Below are 21,748 nucleotides of genomic sequence, written 5' to 3' on the forward strand. Positions count from 1 at the left end.
GCTTGGAAACTGTTTATTGATTGATCGCTTCCCAGAAGTTGCACCAAGCGCTAACCATCTCTGGTTGCCAATATCAACCCCATCTGGGTTTCTTCCGCCACCAAATCTCTGGATCATACCCACACCCCACATCCCAGTCTCTAGGTTGGCCACCCTCCGAGGGTACCGTGGGCGTTACCTTGGGCATCACCGCCGCTAGTGAGGACCCCGATGGCTTTGCCAGCACCGGAGAGATTCTCGAACAACTTCTTGTCTGTCTTGTCCGCCGACGGCTTTTCCCTGTTGGGAGTCGGGCTCTTGCGGCCCTCCGGTGACTGAGGCGTCAGGTTGCATTCTTTACCATCGGAAGCCATAGCTGCAGCTTTAGTCTGCTGGGCAGTCAGCGCATCCACAGAGGTCTAGCTAGAAGCCAAGCACTCTCTCTCTAGGCAGCTACCGGCCGCTGCACGCTCCACCCCTCGACCAGCCCCGCCTCCTCCAGGGCAACGTCTCAAGCGCGGATGGACGGTGGCACCGGCCAATTCCCGCGCGCTGCAGTAGGCCCCTGCACCAATCCTGGCCCGACTTTGAAAGCTCCCTAACCCTGGAGGGTTCTGAGCCCGGTGGAGGTGGAGGCGGAGGCGGAGGCGGGAGGCGGAGGCGGAGGCGGAGGCGGAGGCGGAGGCAGAGGCAGAGGCGGAGGCGGAGAGGAAAATCCGCGATGGGGAAGAAGTGAGAGAGGCAGTCCCTTTACAGGTGCTAGCAGAGAGTGAAGAGAGAGGAAATTATGAGCTACGCTCGGAAAACAGCCTTGGTTAGAGTAATGACGCCCATCTCTGCTGTTTTAAGTAAGGGTCGGAGCCAGACAGAGATGGGTGGAAAAACCTAGCATATGCTCAGGCATTTCGCCTATTTGGGAGACTTCTGAGCTGCTGCGTGCCGAGATGCATGCCTCCATCGCCTCCTGGCGTCACTCTGTGCCTCTGCGGGGAGGGAAGGCTGAGGCCTAAAGGTTGGGAAGGGATTCCATGGTTGAATGGAGGAGGAAGGGCACTGCAAGGTCCTTCAGCAAGGATGTGCCCCTGGGAAAATCCCTATTCCCTAGCTGGGTTATTATGCAGAAGTCATCTGCGCCGTGAGGTTGGCATTTGAGGCGTGTGCCCAGCCTGTTCGTGTGACTTTGTGGATGAAGAAACTCCGCTTTACTCTGGGTGGACTTAGTCAAGTCTCTTTGCCTCAGTCTTCTCTTTTGTACAGGGAGTGTGGGAGTGGTCTAAGAGACCCTTTACAGCTGCAAATCTGTGACCCTGTGAAATCTAACTGCTGGAAAAGAGACAACGTCAGAATTTGAGAGTGGGTGTTCACGATATGTTATTCTCCAACCGGGTTTCATTTCCAGAGGTGTACAGCCCAGCCCAGCCCGATGGCATCCAGCCAGTCTCTCATAGTGGAATAAGGTGACCCTGGTCATAGAGCTTTGGGATTGCTTCCTATGGAATTTGTGTAAATAAATATTTCACACATAAAAGCCTCTAACAGCTTTCTGAAAACACGAGATCACAAATGAAGGTTCAATTGTAGTGGGGGTGGGGTAGGGTGAGGAGAGAAAATTTTATAGATGAGACAGTAAGAAGTTAGCAATATTAACATCAGAATTTTTAAAAGATCGTTTTAAATATGCCATTAACTATTTTTTAAAATAAGTTCATGAGGTACCCTGTGTATTGTGCAATGTAAAGTCCACATCTATGTATTGCTTTATGCTTTCTTCATACCACTGGCGGTAAATAGTAGAAACATTATTCCCATTGGAATAGATAATGAAATTGAGAAGCAGAGAAATAAAGCCATTTACCCAAGGTCACATCAAGGTCATTTTGTGACTTCACAGATTCCAACCTAACTCTGCTGTTCACTTTGTTGCTTCCACGCACACCATCTCCAAAGGGGCAGTCCTTGGACAAAACCTCTACACTCAAGAAAGGGCTTATCTTGCATTTTTTTTTCTTCATGCCTAACTTCCTATTGAAAGTTACTTACATCATTGTCACAGGATGTAAGACAACTACTTAAACACAAAATTCTAAAGGGAAAAAAATTTCAGTGGCTCCTTATTGTCTGTTTTCCCCAAGTTCTCCTAACTCATTCCTCACAATGACTTTTCCAAACCTTTTCCTCTCTCTCTTTAATTGCATACCCACAGTATATACTTACAGGAAGGCATCTCAGGACAATGAAAATAGCTGACTCTGAAGTCAGAGGATGAGAGTCCATCTCCGATGAACTCCAACTTCCAACTTGTGTGTTGTTGGGCAAGTCATGTAACCTCCCTGGGCCTCATTTTCCTCATATGTAAAATAAAGAGGTTGGACTACAAGGCTTTTAAGGTCTCTTCCAGTTCTAAATTTATATGTGGTCTCTGAGAGAATGACAGTAACTTACTTCACTGAGAAGCATGAGGCCATAGAGAAGGAGCTCCTTCAGTTCCACCCCACAGTTCCTCTAAAACTACTCTTTATCTTCTCAGGCTCCTTCCTTATCTTAGGTAATTCTCTTACCTGAACCTTTGATCCCACTCCCTCTTTTCTCCTTCAGGACTTTGATCCAGAAGTCATTCCTTTGCTCTCTCATACATCTCCAGTCTCTGTTGACTCCTTTTCATCTGGCCCCAAGCATATTCAGATTTCTTCAGTCTTGCAGCAACATTTTGACCACTCTATCCAGTTACTTTTTTCTTTATTAAAAAAATAATTACTTTTTCATTTTCAACATTCACTTTTATAAGATTTTGAGTTCTAAAATTCCCCCCCATTTACCCTTCCCCAAGATGGCATGTAATCTGATATAAGCTAAACACGTACAATCGTACTAAACATATTTACACATTAGAGATGTTATAAAGAAGAATCAGAACCAAAGGAAAAACCACAAGAAAGAAAAAAAAATGAGAAAATAATAATGTGGTTCAATCTGCATTCAGACTCCATTTCTGGATGTGGATAGGATTTTCCATATTTACTCTTTTGGTGTTGTCCTAGATGATTGCATTGCTGGGAAGAGCTAAGTCTACCAAAGATGGTCATTGTACAACACTACTGTTACTGTGTACAATATTCTTCTAGTTCTGCTCACTTCACTTAGCATCTTTTCATATAAGTCTTTCTAGGTTTTTCAGAAATCTGCCCACTCATTGTTTCTTTTTTTTTTTTGAGGGGGGATGCAAGGCAATTGGGGTTAAGTGACTTGCCCAAGGTCACACAGCTAGTGTATCAAGAGTCTGAGGCTGATTTAAACTCAGGTCCTCTTGACTCCAGGGCCTCTGGATTCTATTCACTTTGCCACCGAGCTGCCCCTTGCTCATTATTTCTCATGGAACAATAGTATTCCATTACATCCATATACTACAACTTGTTCAGACATTCCCCAATTGATGGGCATCCCCTCAATTTCCAATTCTTGGCCACCACAAAAAGAGCTGCTATAAATATTTTTGTACATGTGAGTCACTTTCCCATTTTTATGATACCTTTGGGATACAGACCTAGAAGTGGTTTTGCTGGATTAAAGGGTATACATAATTTTATAGTTCTTTGAGTAGAGTTCCAAATTGCTCTCCAAAATGATTGGATCATTTCACAACTTCACCAACATTGCATTATGCTCCAATTTTCCCACATCTTCTCCAACATTTATCATTTTCCTTTTTTATCATGTTAGCTAGTCTGATAAGTGTGATATGGTACTCAGAGTTGTTTTAATTTGCATTTCTCTAATCATATATGACTATAGATAGCTTTAATTTTTCATCTGAAAACTACCTGTCATATCCTTTGACCATTTATCAATTGGGAAATGACTTGTATTCTTTTAAATTTGACTCAGTTCTTTATGTGTTTTAGAAATGAAACCTTTTGGGGTGGCCAGGTAGCACAGCGAGTAAGAGCACCAGCTCCAGTGTTGAGAAGACCTGGAGATCAAATCCCGGGCTCAGACACTTAGCACCCACCCAGAAACACCTGGCCATGTAACCTTGAGCAAGTTACTTAACCCCAATTGCTTAGGGCCGGCCAGGTGGCTCAGCAAGTAAGAGCACCAGCTCCAGTGTTGGGATGACCTGGATCAAATCTGGGCTCAGATACTCAGCACCACACCCAGAAATAACTGGCCGTGTAAACTTGAGCAAGTTACTTAACCCCGATTGCTTAAAAAAAAAAAAAAGAAATGAAACCTTTAAGGGGCGGCTAGGTCGAACAGTGAATAGAGCACTAGCCCTGGAGGCAGGAGGACCTGAGTTCAAAACTGGCCTCAGACACTTAACACAAAAACTAGCCATGTAACCTTGGGCAAGTCACTTGACCCCAATTGCCCTCCAAAAAGAGAAAAAAGGAAATGAGACTTTTATCAGAGATACTAGTTATAAAAATTGTTTCCCAGCTTTCTACTCCCTTCTAATCTTGGTTACATTGGCTTCATTTGTGCAAAAACTTGTTAATTTAATGTAATGAAAATTATTCATTTTGCATTTCATAATGTTATCTGTCTCGTTTGGTCATAAATTCTTCTCTTCTCCATAGATCTAACAGGTAAACTATTCCTCACTCTCCTAATTTGCTTTATGTCTAATATTCAGTTACTTTTCTGTCTTTTTTCTCCCCTTCATTGGTAAACTTCTTGAAAAGGTTGTCAATAAATCCTTGAGCGCTTAACCAAATGCTTAAAGACACTTAGTTTCTATCAGGGAAGATCACATGTACATATGTAAATGTAGTAGGGATCATCCCTAGGAATGTTCTTTCAAAATACAAAATAAATAGGAGATAGCTTAGGAAGGGAGAGCACTAGAAGTTGGGTGTTCAAGGCTTCCCATAGAAGGCAGGGCTTGAGTTGAGCCTTGAAGACTTCTATACTCAATGCTTTCATTTCCTTATCACCTACTTTTTCTTAACAAGGTATAGTAACATCTTCAATGCATATCACATAACTGAAATTGCTTTGTTAAAGGTCACCAATGAGGTGGCCAGGTGGTGCAGTGAGTAAGGGCTGGCCCCAGAGTCGGGAGACCTGGGATTGAATCCCAGGCTCAGATACTTGCACCACACCCAGAAATAACTGGCTGCGTAACCTTGAGCAAGTTACTTAACCACAATTGCTTAAAAAAGAAAAAAGAACAAAACAAAGATTTCTGCTTCTCTCACCTCTTTAACCATTGTCTGTCTCCTTTACTGGTCCTTTATCCTCTTCTCAAGCACTTCAGATGGATGATCCTGGAAGATTTTTATCACTGACTCCACTGACTCACCTTTTCTTTGTACTCCATTTTTGCAATCTCATTCAGTCCCAATTCCTGAATTTATATCTTCAACCATAACCTCCATTCAGAACACTAGACCTGTCTTTCCAACTACCTTCATAACTTTGCTTTCTGGGTATCCCACTGGTGAAGAGATTCATCATAAAATGATGAGGTGTAGGGTTAGGGGTGTGAGAAACCCCAAAATACCAACATGCCAGGTCCTGCCGAATGAATTTGACTCAAGTCTTCTCAGCCAAAAAAAAGTAAAGTTTATTAAAAGTTCGCTTGTATTGGACACAGAGTAAGTCTGTGCTGGAAAATTCTATGGTGTTCTTACACCACTTGGAGACAAGATGAGGTCTTACATACAGAAAGGTTGTGGGAGGAATCTAGGGGTGGTCTAGGGGAGGAGTTTGGGGAGGGTCTTCAGGAGGAGTTAATGAGGTCAATGAGTGATTAAGGGTGGGAAGTTGCTGGAGGCTACCTGGAGATGACAGACAATGGTGCTCTGGGCCAGTTCAAGGGTGGATTGATATTTTGATAGGCTCAAGGGTGGGAAGTAGATGGACAATGGAGGGCTAGGCTAGTAACAAGAGTCTGGGTCCAGCCACGTTGTAAGGCTTATGGCCTCATGCAAATACCTCATCAAATGAGACGATTTAATCAGAGTTCAAGTTGGGGTTCCCAGAGCCTCAATGACTCAACCTCTAGGGGGGCCCCAGAGCCCATACCTCATCACATACTTCTTAAAATAAAATTCTACCTCTCCCCACCTTCACCCCACTTTTTTGAATGAGATGTGCAGTGTACGGAATCATAGTTGTTATGGTTTTTATCAAGATCAAGTGTCAGTGAAAACAACATAATCAAATTTTCCTCTTTGTATAAAAGCCTGTAGCTCCTTTTGTTTGTTTCCTCACTTTTCCATTTGTGTACAGGCATTTCAGTTCCTAGATTTAAAACCTTTCTTCAGTTTCATTTCCTATGTCTGGAGGTCCCAACTGCTAATCTTCCTTTGTAATTACTCTATACAGCAGCAGTTCTCAAAATTTTGGGTCTCAAAACTGATTGGGAGGCAGGCTCTCAAAGCACACAGGCAGTTGTTCATTTTCCTTCAAGGAAGACAATCTTCATTGTGGCATGGAGATAACCTCTTGAAAGATATACACTGTCATGTTCTGTTAAGCTTGACAGGCTTCAAGTCTGTCACTAAAAACCAGCACAGCTAAGTTTGTAGAAGCTCCTCATTAAGACAGCTACAGGGAATGAACATTTTTGGCCATAGCAAAGCTCAGAGGCCCCTATTTATAAAATCACAGATCCTTGAAATATTGACTGTGACAACTTGACATTCTGAAAGACAGATGCAGACAAGAGACTTTTTTTTTTCCAAAATGTAAAGTAAAATTGTAGGGTCATGGAAGGGATGTTCAAAGTCATCTAGTCCAATTCCTTAGAAACCCAGAGAAGAAAAAACACTTGTTTAAAGTCACACAGGAAATATGAATCAGAGACAAGATTCAAATAGAGGTTAACATATTATAACTCTAGACACTTTCACCAACTGTCCACTATACATGGAATGTTCTCCCTCCCCATTTCATCCACCTGGCTTTCTCTGACTTCCTTCAAGTCCCTGCTAAAATCCCACCTTGTCTTGAAAGCCTTTCCCAATCCTCTTAATTCTAGTGCCTTTCCACTATTGACCATTTTCCATTTTTCTTGTATATGGCTTATTTGTATATAGCTGTTTTCATGTTGTCTCCCCCATTAGGTGGGGAGCTCTTTGAAGGAAGTGACTGTTTTTTGCCTTTCTTTGTATCTGCAACACTTAGCACAGTGCCTGAGACATAGTAGGCACCTAACAAATGTTTATTGACTTACTACAATTGTAGAATTCTCACCCTATTAAACATTTTTTCCTTCATTCTATCTATTCTCAACTTTTCTGGAGTGGGGATTGAGAAGACCAGAGAAGAGATGCAAGATGAGGGACATGCCTAAAAAGAAAAAGGTTTAAAATCTTGAAGGAATAAGAAATGAGCAAACATGGGGAGGCCAGGTAGCACATCGAGTAAGAGCACGGGCCCAGAGTTGGGATGACCTGGGATCTAATCTGGGCTCAGACACTTAGCACCCACCCAGAAACACCTGGCAGTGTAACCTTGAGCAAGTTACTTAACCCCAATTGCATAAAAAAAAAATGAGCTAGAAAAACAAAAGCTAGAGCTAAAAAGATGTCTTGTTTGAATGCCAGCAATATGCTGAATAAATCCACTTAATAGATTTCCTAACCAAAAATGACAAATTGTGAAATCTGGGTAGATAAGGTAGAGGACATCCCCTAGAGGAAAAAAAAATCAATACAAGAGAGTCTCTAACAAGTTTTGTAAAGTTCTAGAGTAAAAGACTTTTAATAAAATTTAGGATTTGAAAAAGATTTATAGGAAAAGAGCATTTTAGGTGGGGTTACAATATTATTTCAATATTTTCATCTAAGCTAACAGAATCAAGATAGTTTTACCCTTTTTGTTCTCATCATCTCAATCTTCCATTTCCTCCCCATATCTCATTTCTCCTAAATATATGTATAACCTATGTCTCAGGTCTCCCCTACTCTCCCAAGACTCTGGGTTTACAAAAGACTAGCTTGAATCTGGAGGACTTACCCCTACAAAAAAGGCAAATTCTTTCTTTGGCTCTTTGCAACTATCTGAATATTTTTGGATTAATTTTAGAATAAAGCTCACATCCAAGTTTCCTCAATTCCCACCCTTATGTTTAGGAGTATTGGTTTCAGGACAGCCTTAATTTCATCACATATAAAATGCATATGGTGCTAAGGACTCATAGAAACCCATGAACAAATACAGATGCATTTAACAAGTTTGCCAGTTTCCCCTTAGAAAGTATTATAGCTTAGGGGTGCCCTTGGAGAAACCCTTTGTCATTCTGGGCAATGCATCTTTCCTCCTAGAGTTCTATATAACCTACCCAATACTTGTAGTATTATGCTGTAGTTTAGAGTCCCCAGAAAGGTAATTATGCTTTGGGGTCTCCTAAAAGAAGTAATTCTCTTAGTAGGATTTGTACTGTTTGTGTAACTCATTGGTTTTGCTCTCCAAGTAGGACACTGTCCTTGAACCATGTCAGTTTTCTACCTTTCTCTAAGGCATACACGGAATTAGTAAATTGTCATCTCTCTCTAGATTCATTACCCAAACTCTTTAACTAAGAATAAGAAACTCTAGTACTTTTGGCAATCTATGAAGCAACTCCCAGGGCTGGCTCTGAAAATTTCCCTTTGGAGAGAAGGCTAGGTAGATTCTAGCATCATGCTACCCAAAGAATTAAAAATAACCACTATCCCCCAATTCCAGCTTACAGTAGGGTAGGATTCTTTAATGGTGTCTTTGAGCTCTTCTCTCAGGTTGCATACAAAGACATGTCCACCACTTCCACATAGTTCCATATGTTTTTGCTGTAGATTGTCATTCCTGTTACTTGGGGGAAGATGAGAGGAAGAAGAGGTATCTCCTCCCTTCCTATTTTTCAGAAGTCAGGGGAACAGGTGAACAAGAAGTCTAGGATAGTGAGTCAAGAAAGGTCAGCTAACTTGCTTTTAGAGGAGAGATTCTCAATCAGTCATTAAGAGTTCCCTATATCCTATCAATTAAGTTTTTTTTTTAGTTAAGCTTTTTATTTAATGTTAAAAAAATATTTAGTCAAAAAGACCAAAGCCCATGTCATCATCGTGATGAGGTGTGGGCTCTGGGAGTGTGATAGTAATGGCAATTAAAGATTCCCCTGTATTGGCTTGGTTTTCAAATTGATTGTATTAAAACCCAGAGTTTGTTAATCCCACCTGTGGGATGGGCTTGTTGATGTGAAAAGAAAGTCCTGAAGTGGGAGGAGCTGGTGATGTAGATTTGGAGAGACCAGAGAGAGGCGGAAGATCTTTTTGGAAGCAGCACCTCGTGGAGAGAGAGAGAGACTAAGAGAATTGCTGGTGGCCGCTTTGAATTGCCCTGGACTTTTGAGACCTGCCCCCTGAGCTGCCAAGGACTGAGGAGACATGGCTGTTTTGCTGGTACTTTGTCTGTCTGTTTTGATGTTGTTTTGCCAGATTTGTGCACTGGTGAAAGACAGTCCTTTTGTTGAAGAAGTCCTGGAACCTGGCTGTTCGCTAAAAAGCCCTGAGACTGTCCTGCGGACAGAGAGTGAATACTGTCCACTGGTGAGGGACAGTACTGTTGTTGCAGGGGTCTGGAGACTGTCCTGCAGACAGAATGAATGCTGTCCACTGGTGAGGGACAGTGCTGTTGTTGCAGGGGTCTGGGAGCCTTTCTGTTGGTTCAGAAGCCCTGAAGAAGGATTTTCTTGTTGTATGTTTACAGAAATCCTGGGAGAGGGCTTTGCTAATGTGTTCAGGGGTTCTAGGACTGTTCTACAGACAGAGGATAAATTCATGAAGGGACTGGCAATGTATCTTATGGCCTTGCTAAGCCTTGTCTCCCCAGGAACTAAGATTGCTGAGAACTTGCCTCGTGTCAAGATGAAGAAAAGACCTCCATTTGGGTATTAGGTGCTGTGTTTAAACTTGATGTAACTCTGGGGTAGATTCAATTGTGATCCAGGGGTGGGGAACTTTTGACCTTATTGTGCTCTGTGATTGACAAATGAAGGTACTTTACCTATGTTTGGAAGCTAATCTCCATTTGAGAAGAGGGGCTTTGTGGTGGACTTAATTAAGGTATAGCCTAGGGGTGGAGAAGTATTTAGAACAGAGACTTTGTAATTGATTGAATGATTGGAAGGTCCTGGGGTGGGGTAGTACTTGGAGATTATTTAATCACGTTTAGTAAATGCTGTATTTTGAATGATGTCATGTTTTGATCTTCTCTGTTCTGGGTTTGTCACTGAATAAAATAGAGAGCACCTATGTTGGTATTTTGAACCTGGGAAGTTGCCTTTGCTTGGTATTACGTTACAGGGAGCCCCCTCAAACTCTCCTTGAGTCCTTGAGGTACAGGCTCTGGGAACCTCCCTTGGACTCTGATTAAATCCTCTCATTTGATAAGGCATTTGCATGAGGCAATAAGCCTTACGTTGTGACTGGACCCAGACCTCTAGCCTAGTTACTAGCCTAGCCCTCCACTGCTCATCTACTTCCCACCCAAACATTTTTTGTGGTCTCCAGGTGGCCTCCAGATACTTCCCACCCTTAATCACTCATTGACCTCATTAACTCCTCCTGAAGACCCTCCCCAAACTACTCCTCTAGACCACCCCTAGATTCCTCCTACTCTGTGTCTAATACAATCGAACTTTTAATAAATTTTACTTTTTGACTCAAGTCTTCTCTCAGCCAAAGAATTCATTTGGCAGGACCCGGCATGTTGGTATTTTGGGGTCTCCAAAGCAACCCTAACCCTGTTTATGGGTAACCTTCATTTTTATGGTTCCCTGACTGGGAAACACTGCTAATCTCAAGTTTTTCTTCAGCCAATACTGGAAGGAACATAAACCTCTCTTTCCCTAGTACCTTGGAAGTGCATTTTTTTTTTTGTTTTGTGGGTTTTTTTGCGTGTGTTTTTCTGGGGGCCTGACCTCTCAGGTCCCATTAGGTCAGATAGCTAGGAGGTTGTTTTGTGCTCAGCCTGACCTCAGGTTTTGGGTCCTATTTGGTTATTTTGGAGAACATGGACATGTGTGCAGTTTCTGAAGAATGGAAGATAAGGACAGACACCCCATCTGTAAGTGTGTAAGCCATATTCTTTCAATTCTCTCAGCACTAGGGAGCTGGGAAAACTTCAGGTACTTTTTTGTGGGTTTTTTTTTTTGTTTTTCGAGGCTTACTCTCAAACCTTCCTTTATGGAAGAAGGGACTTCCAGCCCCTATGCCTGTAGCTCCCAAAAGTTCACCTTTGGGTTGTCTTTTACAACATTGGAAAAAATTTAGTTTCTCTAGAGACCTTAAAAAGGAAAAGTTAGTGTTTTTTTTTGCAACACTGTTTGGCCTAGGTATAGCCTAAAAGACAATGAATCATGGCCTGTTCTGGGGACTTTAAAAGATAATATTTTCTTGCAGTTAGAATCATACTGTCGCAGAGAAGGAAGATGGATCAAAGTTGCCTACTTAATGGCTTTTGTTGAACTTTCTCAGAACAAGGTTCTCAGGAAAGACTGTGAGATGCTTGAAGCTAGAGCTCCTCCACAGAGGGGCAACAGGGACCAATTGACCCCTTTCCTATGGCTTCAGCCCCAGTCCCTCCCCCCTCAACAACTCCTGCTCAGGTCACTGAGTCAGCTCCCTCAGACCCTTCTGCTGCACCCCAACCCTTTTCCCCTTGGTTCCCCTTCCCTCTTCCTCTCTCTCAACACCCTTCATTTCCTGCCTCCTACACCATCCATATCTCCTACCCTGCATCTCCCAGCATATACCCACCCCCCTCAGAGACCCCTGCTCAGGTCCCAGCCACTGGTCTTGCCGAGGTGCCTCCCTCTGTGACCCCTCCCCCTGAGGCAACACCCACTCAGACCTCAGGCCCTACCCCCAAGGCATTCATAGAGGTATCTCCTCTTCTGACTGCTTCCACTCCTCAGGTGCCAGCTGACCTTTACCCTTGGGAGTCCCCCCAGTCTTGCATTCTGATCCAGTTCAGCCAGCATCCCCAGTCACAACCTCACAGGAAGTGGGACTTCCAATCTCCCTTCCCAAACCTCTGTCCCCACACAGCCTTCTGGGTTTTTTCCCTTAAGGGAAGTGGCTCTCTTGTCAGGTGGGACAACTAGAGTGCATATCCCATTCTCCATTTTGGATTTCAATCAAATTAAAGAAAAGTTGGGTAAATTCTCTGAAAACCCAACAAAGTTTACTGAAGGCTTTTGGGACTTATTCCTGCAATTTGAGCTTTCTTGGGGGTGATTTGCATATCCTCTTCTCTACCTGTTGTTCCACTGAGGAGAAGAGGAGAATCTGGGAACAAGCCCCAAAATTTGGGGATTGTTTGGCTAGCAATGACCCCAGAAAATACCCCCCAGGAACAGCTGCTTTTCCCAGCAGTGACCCAGGATGGCATTATCAAAGCCAGGAGAATAGGGAGAAGAGAGACCATATGGTACTTTGCCTGTTAGAAGGCCTAAGAATTGCATTTCAAAAGTAAGCAAATTATCAGAAAGAGAAATTTCTCAGACAAATCAAGAAAACCCTGCCCTTTTCCTATATAGACTTGTAGAAGCTATTAAAAAGTATACAAATTTAGATCCTGACTCTATAGAAGGGGCAGCAATCCTTAACATGTATTTTATTAGTCAGTCTGCCCCAGATATTAGGAGGAAACTGCAGAAATTGGCATTGGGACCCCAAACACCTCAGGCTCAATTACTGGAGACAGCCTTTGGAGTCTTTAATAACAGAGACCTGGTTGCAGCAGAGGAGAAAGAATGCAGGAAACATACCAGAGACAGAGAACATGCTCAATTCTTGGCTGCTACCATGGCCAGGAAAAGCCCTTCCAGGGGACCCCCTTGGAGGAAGCCCAGTCACTTGGGTAGGGGGAAAACCTACTTTCGATGCCACAAGGAGGGTCACTGGGCCAAGGAGTGCGCCTCCAGGGCACCCCCCCCCAGAGGGAGCCCCAGAAACCAACACCTCTAGAAATGTGCCCATTTGACCAGGAGGGACATTGGAGGAAGGATGGTCACCAAGGTAAAAGTGGCAGAGCCACCTCCCTGTACCCTGTCCTCCAGTCTTCTCAAGACTTGGAGTGAAGGGGAAGCCTGGGGCTTTGCAGTGCCCTCATCTTCTCCATTTCCCTTGCTGAACTCAGGGCAAGCATCAAGGCTGAAGGTAAGGTTACCCACTTTAATATGGCTAAGTGCTCTAACCAATTGGTTCCACCCTCCCCTTGAGCAGTCAGGTCAGGGAAATGGAAGGGGAAACTTAAGGGATCTCTCCATCCATACCCAGTCCCCTGCCTACTTGAGGATTTGTTGTTTGAACACTCCTTCCTTATGTTCTCCTCTTATCCTGTCTCCTTGTTGGGAAGGGACCTGTTGGTGAAATTGGGAAGCCAATTTTCTCTAGTTAACCCTCCCAGATATCCCCATGTTCCCTTAGAAGTGTGGGAGGTAGTTGAGTCAATAGTTGGGATCAGGAAATTCCTGGGTGAGCTACTTCTGCCATGCCAGCATTTGTTTCTTAGATCCTAAAGTGTTTCCCCAGAGTGGTTTATATCCAATTAAACCCAAGGCATGGGAGGGACTGCAACCATTAATTGCTACTGAAGGCCCAGACCATCAGGTGAAAGCTTTTGAGAATTTGAAAACTAAATTGACCACCACTCCAGCTTTACCCAATCTAGAAGAAACCTTTTACTCTGTATGATGATGGAAGGAGAGAACAGGCTTTGGGAGTTATTGCCTGTTTTTGAAAACTATTAGATTCTGTGTCTGCTATTGCTTTCCATGTGCTAAATGTCCATGGAGCTAGGTCATTCTATGGTGCTCTCACTATTCTATGGTGCTCTCACCTACATGGCATTCTATGGCACTCTCACAAATATGAAGACAGTATGGGGTCTTATATACAGAAAAGGTTGTGGGAGGAACCTAGGGTTAGTTAGGGGAGGAGTTTGGGGAGGGTCTTCAGGAGAAAAGGGTGGGAAGTAGCTGGAGGCCACCTAGAGACCACAAACAATGGTGGGCTAAGCCAGTTTGGGTGGGAAGTAGATGAACAATGGAGGGCTAGGCTAGTAACTAGGCTAGAGGTCTGGGCCCAGCCAAGACATAAGGCTTATTGCCTCATGCAAATGCCTCATCAAATGAGACAACTTAATATGAGTCCAAGGGAGGTTCCCAGAGCCTGTACCTCAAGGACTCAAGGAGAGCTTGAGAAGGCTACCAGAGCTCACACCTCTTCATTCCCCAGTCAAACAAATGGGACCAAATTCCTTTGGGGTAAAGGGTCACACAGTTGGTAAGTGTCTTAGGTCACATTTGAACTCAGATCTTCCTGACTTCAAGCCTGGTGCTCTATCCACTGCCTCACCAAACTGTACCTACCTGTTGCTTTTTCTGACCCGACTTTGTGCACTGCTGAATGTGGCTAGAGGAAGTCATACAACCCAGCTGACAGGCCACTACAAATTTATGTCATTTAATCTCAACTGAGCTCTCACTATTGAAGAGCAGTTCTTTTTTTTTTTTCTTCTATTGCATTCTCCAAACTATCTGCTAATAAATGTTTAGTACCTGGCTCTCTTAGGTAAAAATGCATGCATGACACACTTTTAAGTTTAATCTGTATTATTAACAATTCTCCCATCATTTTACTAGTCTAGGCAATCAACAGAATAATAAATCAAGACCTGATTTATAGCATTTGCTGATTTCTGGAGTGCAAGTACTTATACTGAAAATTTAACAATAAGCTCTTGAAAATTTGGTTTGAACTAACTCCACAGCATCTCTGCTCCTCCCTGCTCCTTCTCTGTTCAGGATGTTATACTTTATTGGGAAAATTGAAACCATGTGTCAGGACCTTGCTCTTCTCTCTAATTTTGTATTTCAAATCTGCTCATCATCCTACACTCACTCTTCCTTTGTTCCAACCTTGGAGGACAAAGTGGTCCTTTATTTTGCCAAGGCCACCTCTCTTCTACCCCTCCCCCTAAATCCTCACCACTTGTGACTTTGAGCAACTCTTTTTTTCTAATCATCAATCTCTTTATCCACTTAATACTTTTCTGATACCTACAAACCTAGGTATAAAAAGCAAATCTGTATTTTATCTAAACCTGCTAGCTCTCCAAACCAGCATCCTAGTTCCTCCTTCCTTTCATTCTGAAATTCCTAGAAAAAGCTATCTATTGTGGCCTCAGCTTTTTCACATGCCACTCCCTTCTCAGCCCCTCAAAGTCAGGCACCCAACTTTCTGATTAAAACTGCAACTTTTAATACTTCAACAATCTCTTAAAAACTAAATTCAGTGACATTTTTTCAGTCTTCAACTTGGATCAGTTTGCAGCATTCTACACTACTAATCAAACTCTCTTCCTGGATACTCTTTTCTCCCTGAATTTTCATGACACTGATCTCTCTTGGTTTTCTTTCTACAATCTGGCTACTCCCCAGTCTCCTTTGCTATGTCATCATTCATGTCCTACCCCCATCCATGGGTGTAGCCTAGGACTCACTTGGTCCCTCTCCCCTCTACAGATTCTCTCTTTCCATTATCTCATTAACTTCCATTAGTTTTAATTGTAATCTGTATGCAAATGATTCCTAAAATGATATATATATATAGACTTCAGCTCTTTACTAAACTGCCGTCCCATGTAACTTCCTATTGGAATCTACACTTTAGTATCCCATAGGTATCTTAAATTTATCATGTCCAAAATGGAACTCATCTCAACCCCTCCCCCCAAACCATCCCTTTTCCTGACTTCCTTTTTTATTTCAAGGATACTACCATATTTCTCATCTTTGATTCCTCCCTGATGCTCCATGATCAACTGTCAAGTTTTGCCCATTTACCCTTCATTCAAATCCTCTTCCCCATCAGCCTCCTCTCCACTCATGTAACGTCTACCCTAATTCAAGCCTTCATCACTTCTTGCCTGGACTGTTATAATAACCTCCCCTCTCCCAAAATTTATGTTCCTAAACCACAGGTCTGATCATGTCATTCTCAGATCATGACCCATTATTAGCTCCCTATTGCCACACAATAAAATTTGCCATTGTTGTTGTGTCCAACATTCAATTGTGTCCAACTCTTTGTGACCTCATTTGGGGTTTTCTTGGCAAAGAAAAGATACTGGAATGGTTTGCCATATCCTTCTCCAGCACATTTGATAGATGAGGAAACTGAAGCAAACAGAGTTAAATAACTTGCCCAGGGTCACACAGCTAGTAAATGTATGAGGCTGGATTTGAACTCTGGAAGGTTTCCTGACTCAAGGCCCAACAATCTAGCCATTGTGCCACCTAACTCAATATCCCCATCTGTCATTTGAAGCAATTTACAACTGGTCTCTACAACATATCTTTCCAGCCTAATTTAACAATAAAACCATCCCTTTCACATGCTATACATTCCAGCCAAACTGACCTATATGCTGTTCATCCTAAGTGACATATTATCTTCTACCTCTGGCTTAGACTGTCTCCCATGCCTGGAATGCTCTTCCTCATCTACAACTTTGGAAACAACAACAATAACAATAGCAGCAGCAATAGTAGTAGCATTTGGGGTTTAAGAAGTCCTTTACATATATTATTTAATTTGCACTCACAGCAACCCTGGGAGGTAGTTGCTATTATTTTGCCCATTGTACAGATGAGAAAACTGAGCCTGAGAGAGGTTAATTAATTGACTTGCCCAGGATCACAGTTAAGATGTAACTGAGGTAGAATCTGAATTTAGGTCTTTCTAATTCCAAATACAGTGCTCTATCCATGATTAGTAGGTCACCAAGTTGCCTACTGTGTGGCTTCCTTCCTTCCAAAGCTCTGTTTAAAGACTGTGAAAAGCCATCCTGGTCTCCCTAGTCTTCCTGTCCCACCACTAAAATTACTCTTGATGGGGTACAGGCTCTGGGAACCCCCTGAACTCTAATCGAATCTTCCCTCTTGAAGAGGCATTTGCCTGAGGCCATAAGCCTTTCATTATAGTTGGGCCCAAATCTTTGTTACTCTTAGCCTAGCCCTCCATTCTCCAGCTACTTCCAACCATTGATCCTATCAAAATATCTATACCCAAATCTGTTACCCTTAAACTAGCCTCGCCCTCCATTGTCTGTGGTCTCCAGGTAGCCTTCAGCTACTTCCCACCTTTAATCCCTTTACTAGAGTCAGACCTCAGTTCCATCAAAGATCTTCCTTAGACTCCTCAAGAGCCCCCCAAACTCCTTCTCTAGACCACCCCTTAATCCTCCCACAATCTTTCTGTATATAAGAGCCATCTTGCCTCCATGATGGGGCTGAAAATTCAATCTAGTGCAGACTCACTCTGTGTCAGATTATTCTGACCTGATTGTCCAATACAAGCATCACAGATACTTAGGCTCCTTAAGAGTCTACCCATTATGGTGAATCTTTAATAAACTTTGTTTTACTTTGAATGAGAGAAGACTTGAGTCGAATTCATTCGGCAGGACCTGGCGTGTTGGTATTTTGGGGTCTCGAGCACCCCTAAACCCTAAACCTCAACATATGCTCCCTTGAACCTCAACGTTCTCTATTTTACATTTTCTCACTTCCTTTCACTTTGTACCTCCTCCCCACCCCAGTAGAATGTAAACTCCTTAAGGACCGAAACATTTTTCCTTTTGTCTTTGTTTCCCCAGCACCTAGCTCAGTGCCCTAAACACAATTGTTTGAGCTATTATTATGAGCATAAATGACATATTTGTGATTTTTTATCAGTACAGGAAACTCCTGTGAGGGGATCCTTAAGCTAGGAGATATTGAACTCTGGCTGTGACTTAGTACCTAAGTCCTAAGGAGTTGTTTCAAGCACACAGTCACTTACTAAGTTTCTGAAGGGATTTGAATTGTCTGCTTGACTCCAAGCCACGAATTTGGCCCACTACGCCAAGCTGTTATTCTGTTTTTGTTATTATTATTTAGGCTTACAATGCAGGAGAGGATTATTGGAAGATGGAGGCACAAGTCAGAAAATTGCAAGCCCTCAAGATTTTCCTACACAAAGAGATAAAACAGTGCCTTGGGGCAAACATAGAGCTTAAAAATAAATAAGAGAAGTGGCAGAACCAGGGTCCTCTGGAAGATCTGAAGAAAAATCTGAAGAGGTTTGGTCCCTAAGCAGAGTAATCAATCACTTCCAGGCTAGAGAATGCTTAACCAGCAAGCAGCAAGTCCTGGAGTTAGCTGGGCTGGGAGACTGCCTCAGCTCCAGCCTCAGGAACTTTTACCCCCAAGACAGTGAGGGGGGCATCTGAGCCTGGAAAAATCAAGGGAACCTCTGCTGACAAGGAACACTAGACCCAGCTGTGCTGTGGAGAGGAGGCCAGTCGAGAAGGAATCAGCACATGCCCAGTGAGTACAGAAGCAGTGGGCCAAGGATGCTGCTAACTGTGGACACTTACAGGAGGCTGGAGGTCTTGGTTTGGGATCACAGTAAGAGAGAAGAATTGAAGTATGCTCTGAGACCAGAGGCACCATCTTCCAAATCCCAAGACTGGAGGTGATTACAAAAAACAAAAATTGCACAGGCAAAGGAGAAAGAATCCAACCACAGAGAGCTACTATGGGAATAGAGAAGACTGGAGTTCATCTTCGGAGGAGGATAGTGAAGCAAAGAAACCCTCTTCTACCTCAAATGGTTACCTGCCCAGAAAAAATTCATAGAACTTAAAAAAAGACTTTAAAAATCAAATGAGAGAGATTGAAGAAGAACTAAAAAGAAATAAAAACAATCCAAGAAAAACAGGGAGATTATAAGAAAAGGTAATGAGATCCAGAATCTTAAGGAAGAAAATGACTCCTTGAAAATTAGAATTGGACAAAGGGAAGCCAGCAGAGTCACAAGAGACTAAGAAATAATAAAACAAAATATCAAGAATAAAAAAATAGAAGAGAATGTGAAACATCTCATAAGAAAAACAACCTTTCTGGAGAACAGATCAAGAAGAGAAAACATAAGAACAGTTGGATTACCTGAAAACTATGATGAAAAAAAGAATCTTGATATAATAATACAAGAAATAATTAATTAAAATTATCCTGAAGCATTAGAACAAGAGGGGGAAGAAGACATAGAAAGAATCGATCAATCAACACATGGAAGAGATCCTAGGAGGAAAACTAGAAAACCTCTAGTTCAAGGACAAAATATTATGATCAACAAGAAAAAAATTTTACTCATGGTGGTCCCCACAATTAGAATCACATCAGACCTAACAGTGGCAACACTAAAAGCCTGCAGATCTTGGAACACTATTTATTGAAGAACAAAAGAACTGGGTTTGTGGTGGAAAATCTCATACCTACTAAAGCTAAGGATAATCCTGAATGAAAAAAAAAAAGGCATTTAATGAACTGTTAGACTTTCAGGACTTTACTGAAAAAAAAAAAAACCTGAACCTAATAGAAGACTTGACATACAAGAGTCAAGAGAAATATAAGACCAAAGACCAATTATACAAAGGCCTCAATAAGGACAGGCTATTTACTTTATATATATATATATATATATAATGTAAAACATATGTCTAAGATTGTTATTAGCAATTGGGTAGTTCATAAGAAAGATTGGGGTAGACGGGAGCACAATATGTTTTCGAAAAGTAAAACCATTCAGTAACAGCTAAAAAGAATAATTATCCTGTACAAGTGAGGTGAGAGAGGAAGAACAGACACCAAAGAATTAGATGGGGGAGGAGGGCTGGTAGTTCTGGAAACCTATTTTTATTGGGAATGGTTTTAAGAGGGAACAATATCTATATATCTAGAAGAGTATAAAATCTTCCGAATTTAGAAAGAAATAAAATGGTAAGGGGATAAGGAGGTGGGAGAGAATAAGGGAGGGTTCTTTAGAGGAGAGGGTGAGGAAATAGGTTAAAGAGGGATTTAGAAGGGTGTTTAGATTAATGGGAATGGGAGAATAAGGGAGGGATCTTTGGACACAGGGTAGGTTAAGTATCAGCTCAAGTATCATAGGAGGGCAAAGTATCAGCTAGAAGTAAAGTAGAGAACTCAGGAAGGATAGGAAGTAAGAGGTATACACAAACATAAAAACAAAGATTAGGAGTAGAATCTGTTAGGGAAAGCATATGATTATATATGTATGTATGTATACGTGTATATCTATATATAAATATATCCACATTTTATTATGGCCTGGGGGCAGAGGAGAAAAAGGGGGAAAAATAACAAAGTAAAAAGTGTATAGCAGAGAACAAAAGAAAACCAAGGAAGCAAAGACAGACAACTTTTAACACAACATGCGATTTTTAATATATAGACTTTCTTAAAATGGAAATTTATTGCTATATATTTTTAATCCTCTCTCATGTTCTGCTGTGCACATGACATGTTTTTCTTCTTTTCTTTTATGTTTGTTTTGATATTTGTTTATAATATTTCTTTTTTTCTTATTATATATTTAAGTTTTCATATTCAAGTCTAAAATTTAAAAAAAGATTTTTAAAAAAGTGCAGTGCAGAAAAACAATTTGTCACACTGTTCATAGGTCATGGTACTCTTTTCCTTCCTCACTAAGGAGTTCAAGCTCCCTTTTGGCACATATCATAATCTTTCCCTGGAAGAAAAAGTTATAGATACATCTTCCTATATGTGATAATCTAACCTCTGCTGCAAAATTTCTTCTTCTCTTACAGGGGGAGTCTTCATCTGGGGTGCATTTTTTTTTTCACATTTTAACAACTATGTCTTAATATGATTGGTTTCTTTTGTAATCTTACATATTTTTGAATGCATATTCAAAAACATTATTCTGAGAAGAGATCTGTCCAAAGGGTCTGGTGACACAAAATGTTCTAGTCCAACCTGTTTTACTTCCTTTTCAGAAACCATTAGTTCATGAAAGTCCTAGCAGAAAAGTTCCAAAGACCACCTAAACCATGGACACAATTCCTTGGGGTCTATGACTTATTTCTCACAACTCTACAGCATGTGCCTGATCTCATCCTCACTGTTCCTGGCATAATTCATACCTGGAACAGCCTCTCCTCCACCTCTTTGCCTTAGCTAGTGTTTTTCTCAATCTGTAAAAACTGCCTTGATTCTCTAGGTTAGAGAAGTGGAGTTTGTCTCTGGAAAGCTGTAATTAAAAGGAATTAGTCCTTCTACTCCATTCCACCTTAAGGCATTAATACCATTGGGTTATTAGATTGTTCAATTTGCCTCTGATGGAGGGGGGAGGGGGCTATGAAAATCAAATTCATAAAAGATGAAAGTATTGAGAAACAGGCTTATGGAAAAAAATAATATAAAAGGGTGGAGGAAGTTGGGGGGTGTTGTTTTTTTTTTTTTAAGCAACTGGGGTTAAGTAACTTGCTTAAGGTTACACGGTCACCTATTTTGTGTGGGTGCTAAGTATCTGAGGCCAAAACCAATCCGACTCTGGGCCGGCCCTCTTACTCACTGCAGCACCTGGCCGCCCCATGGGGGGGCGTGGTTCTTAATTTGGAATTAGCTCCAAGTGTGGTCAATCAGCCCTTGGAGCTGCTGGATAGATTCATGTACCTGTTAGGAAAAAGTCTTCTCTCTTTTGACTTCTGAATCCCATGGTTCAAGGTTCAATCATCTTTCATTTCTCTTTATTTTATTTAGCTAACTCCTGGTCAGCATTTTTAAAAAAGTCTTCAGTCCTTTGACTTACTACATATAGACAATTGTAGGTATTTTGGTACCAAGTAGGCTAAGTAGCAGAGCAAGAGAAAGTGGGTGCTAAAAAGTCGCCTTGACCTCCATTTTACTTTC

The 21,748-nt window shown here is 41.9% G+C and overlaps 1 protein-coding gene across 2 annotated transcripts in view; it reads right to left on the minus strand.

Annotated features, from left to right (window-relative positions):
* Positions 1-475, minus strand: part of PFKP (phosphofructokinase, platelet) — a 90,241-nt gene extending 89,766 nt beyond the window's left edge. The window contains exon 1 of one of the 2 annotated variants that reach the window (XM_069086534.1): positions 179-475. In XM_069086534.1, the coding sequence (XP_068942635.1) occupies positions 179-353 (175 nt within the window). In that variant the 5' untranslated portion in view covers positions 354-475. The remainder of the gene's footprint in view (positions 1-178) is intronic. The other variant, XM_069086533.1, reaches the window with a different exon arrangement.
* Positions 476-21,748: the final 21,273 nt, after the last annotated feature.

The sequence above is a fragment of the Petaurus breviceps genome, unplaced genomic scaffold (assembly GCF_028583685.1).
Source record: "Petaurus breviceps papuanus isolate PSGF00001 unplaced genomic scaffold, PetGlider_PUasm1.0 178, whole genome shotgun sequence".
Classification (NCBI taxonomy): Eukaryota; Metazoa; Chordata; class Mammalia; order Diprotodontia; family Petauridae; genus Petaurus; species Petaurus breviceps.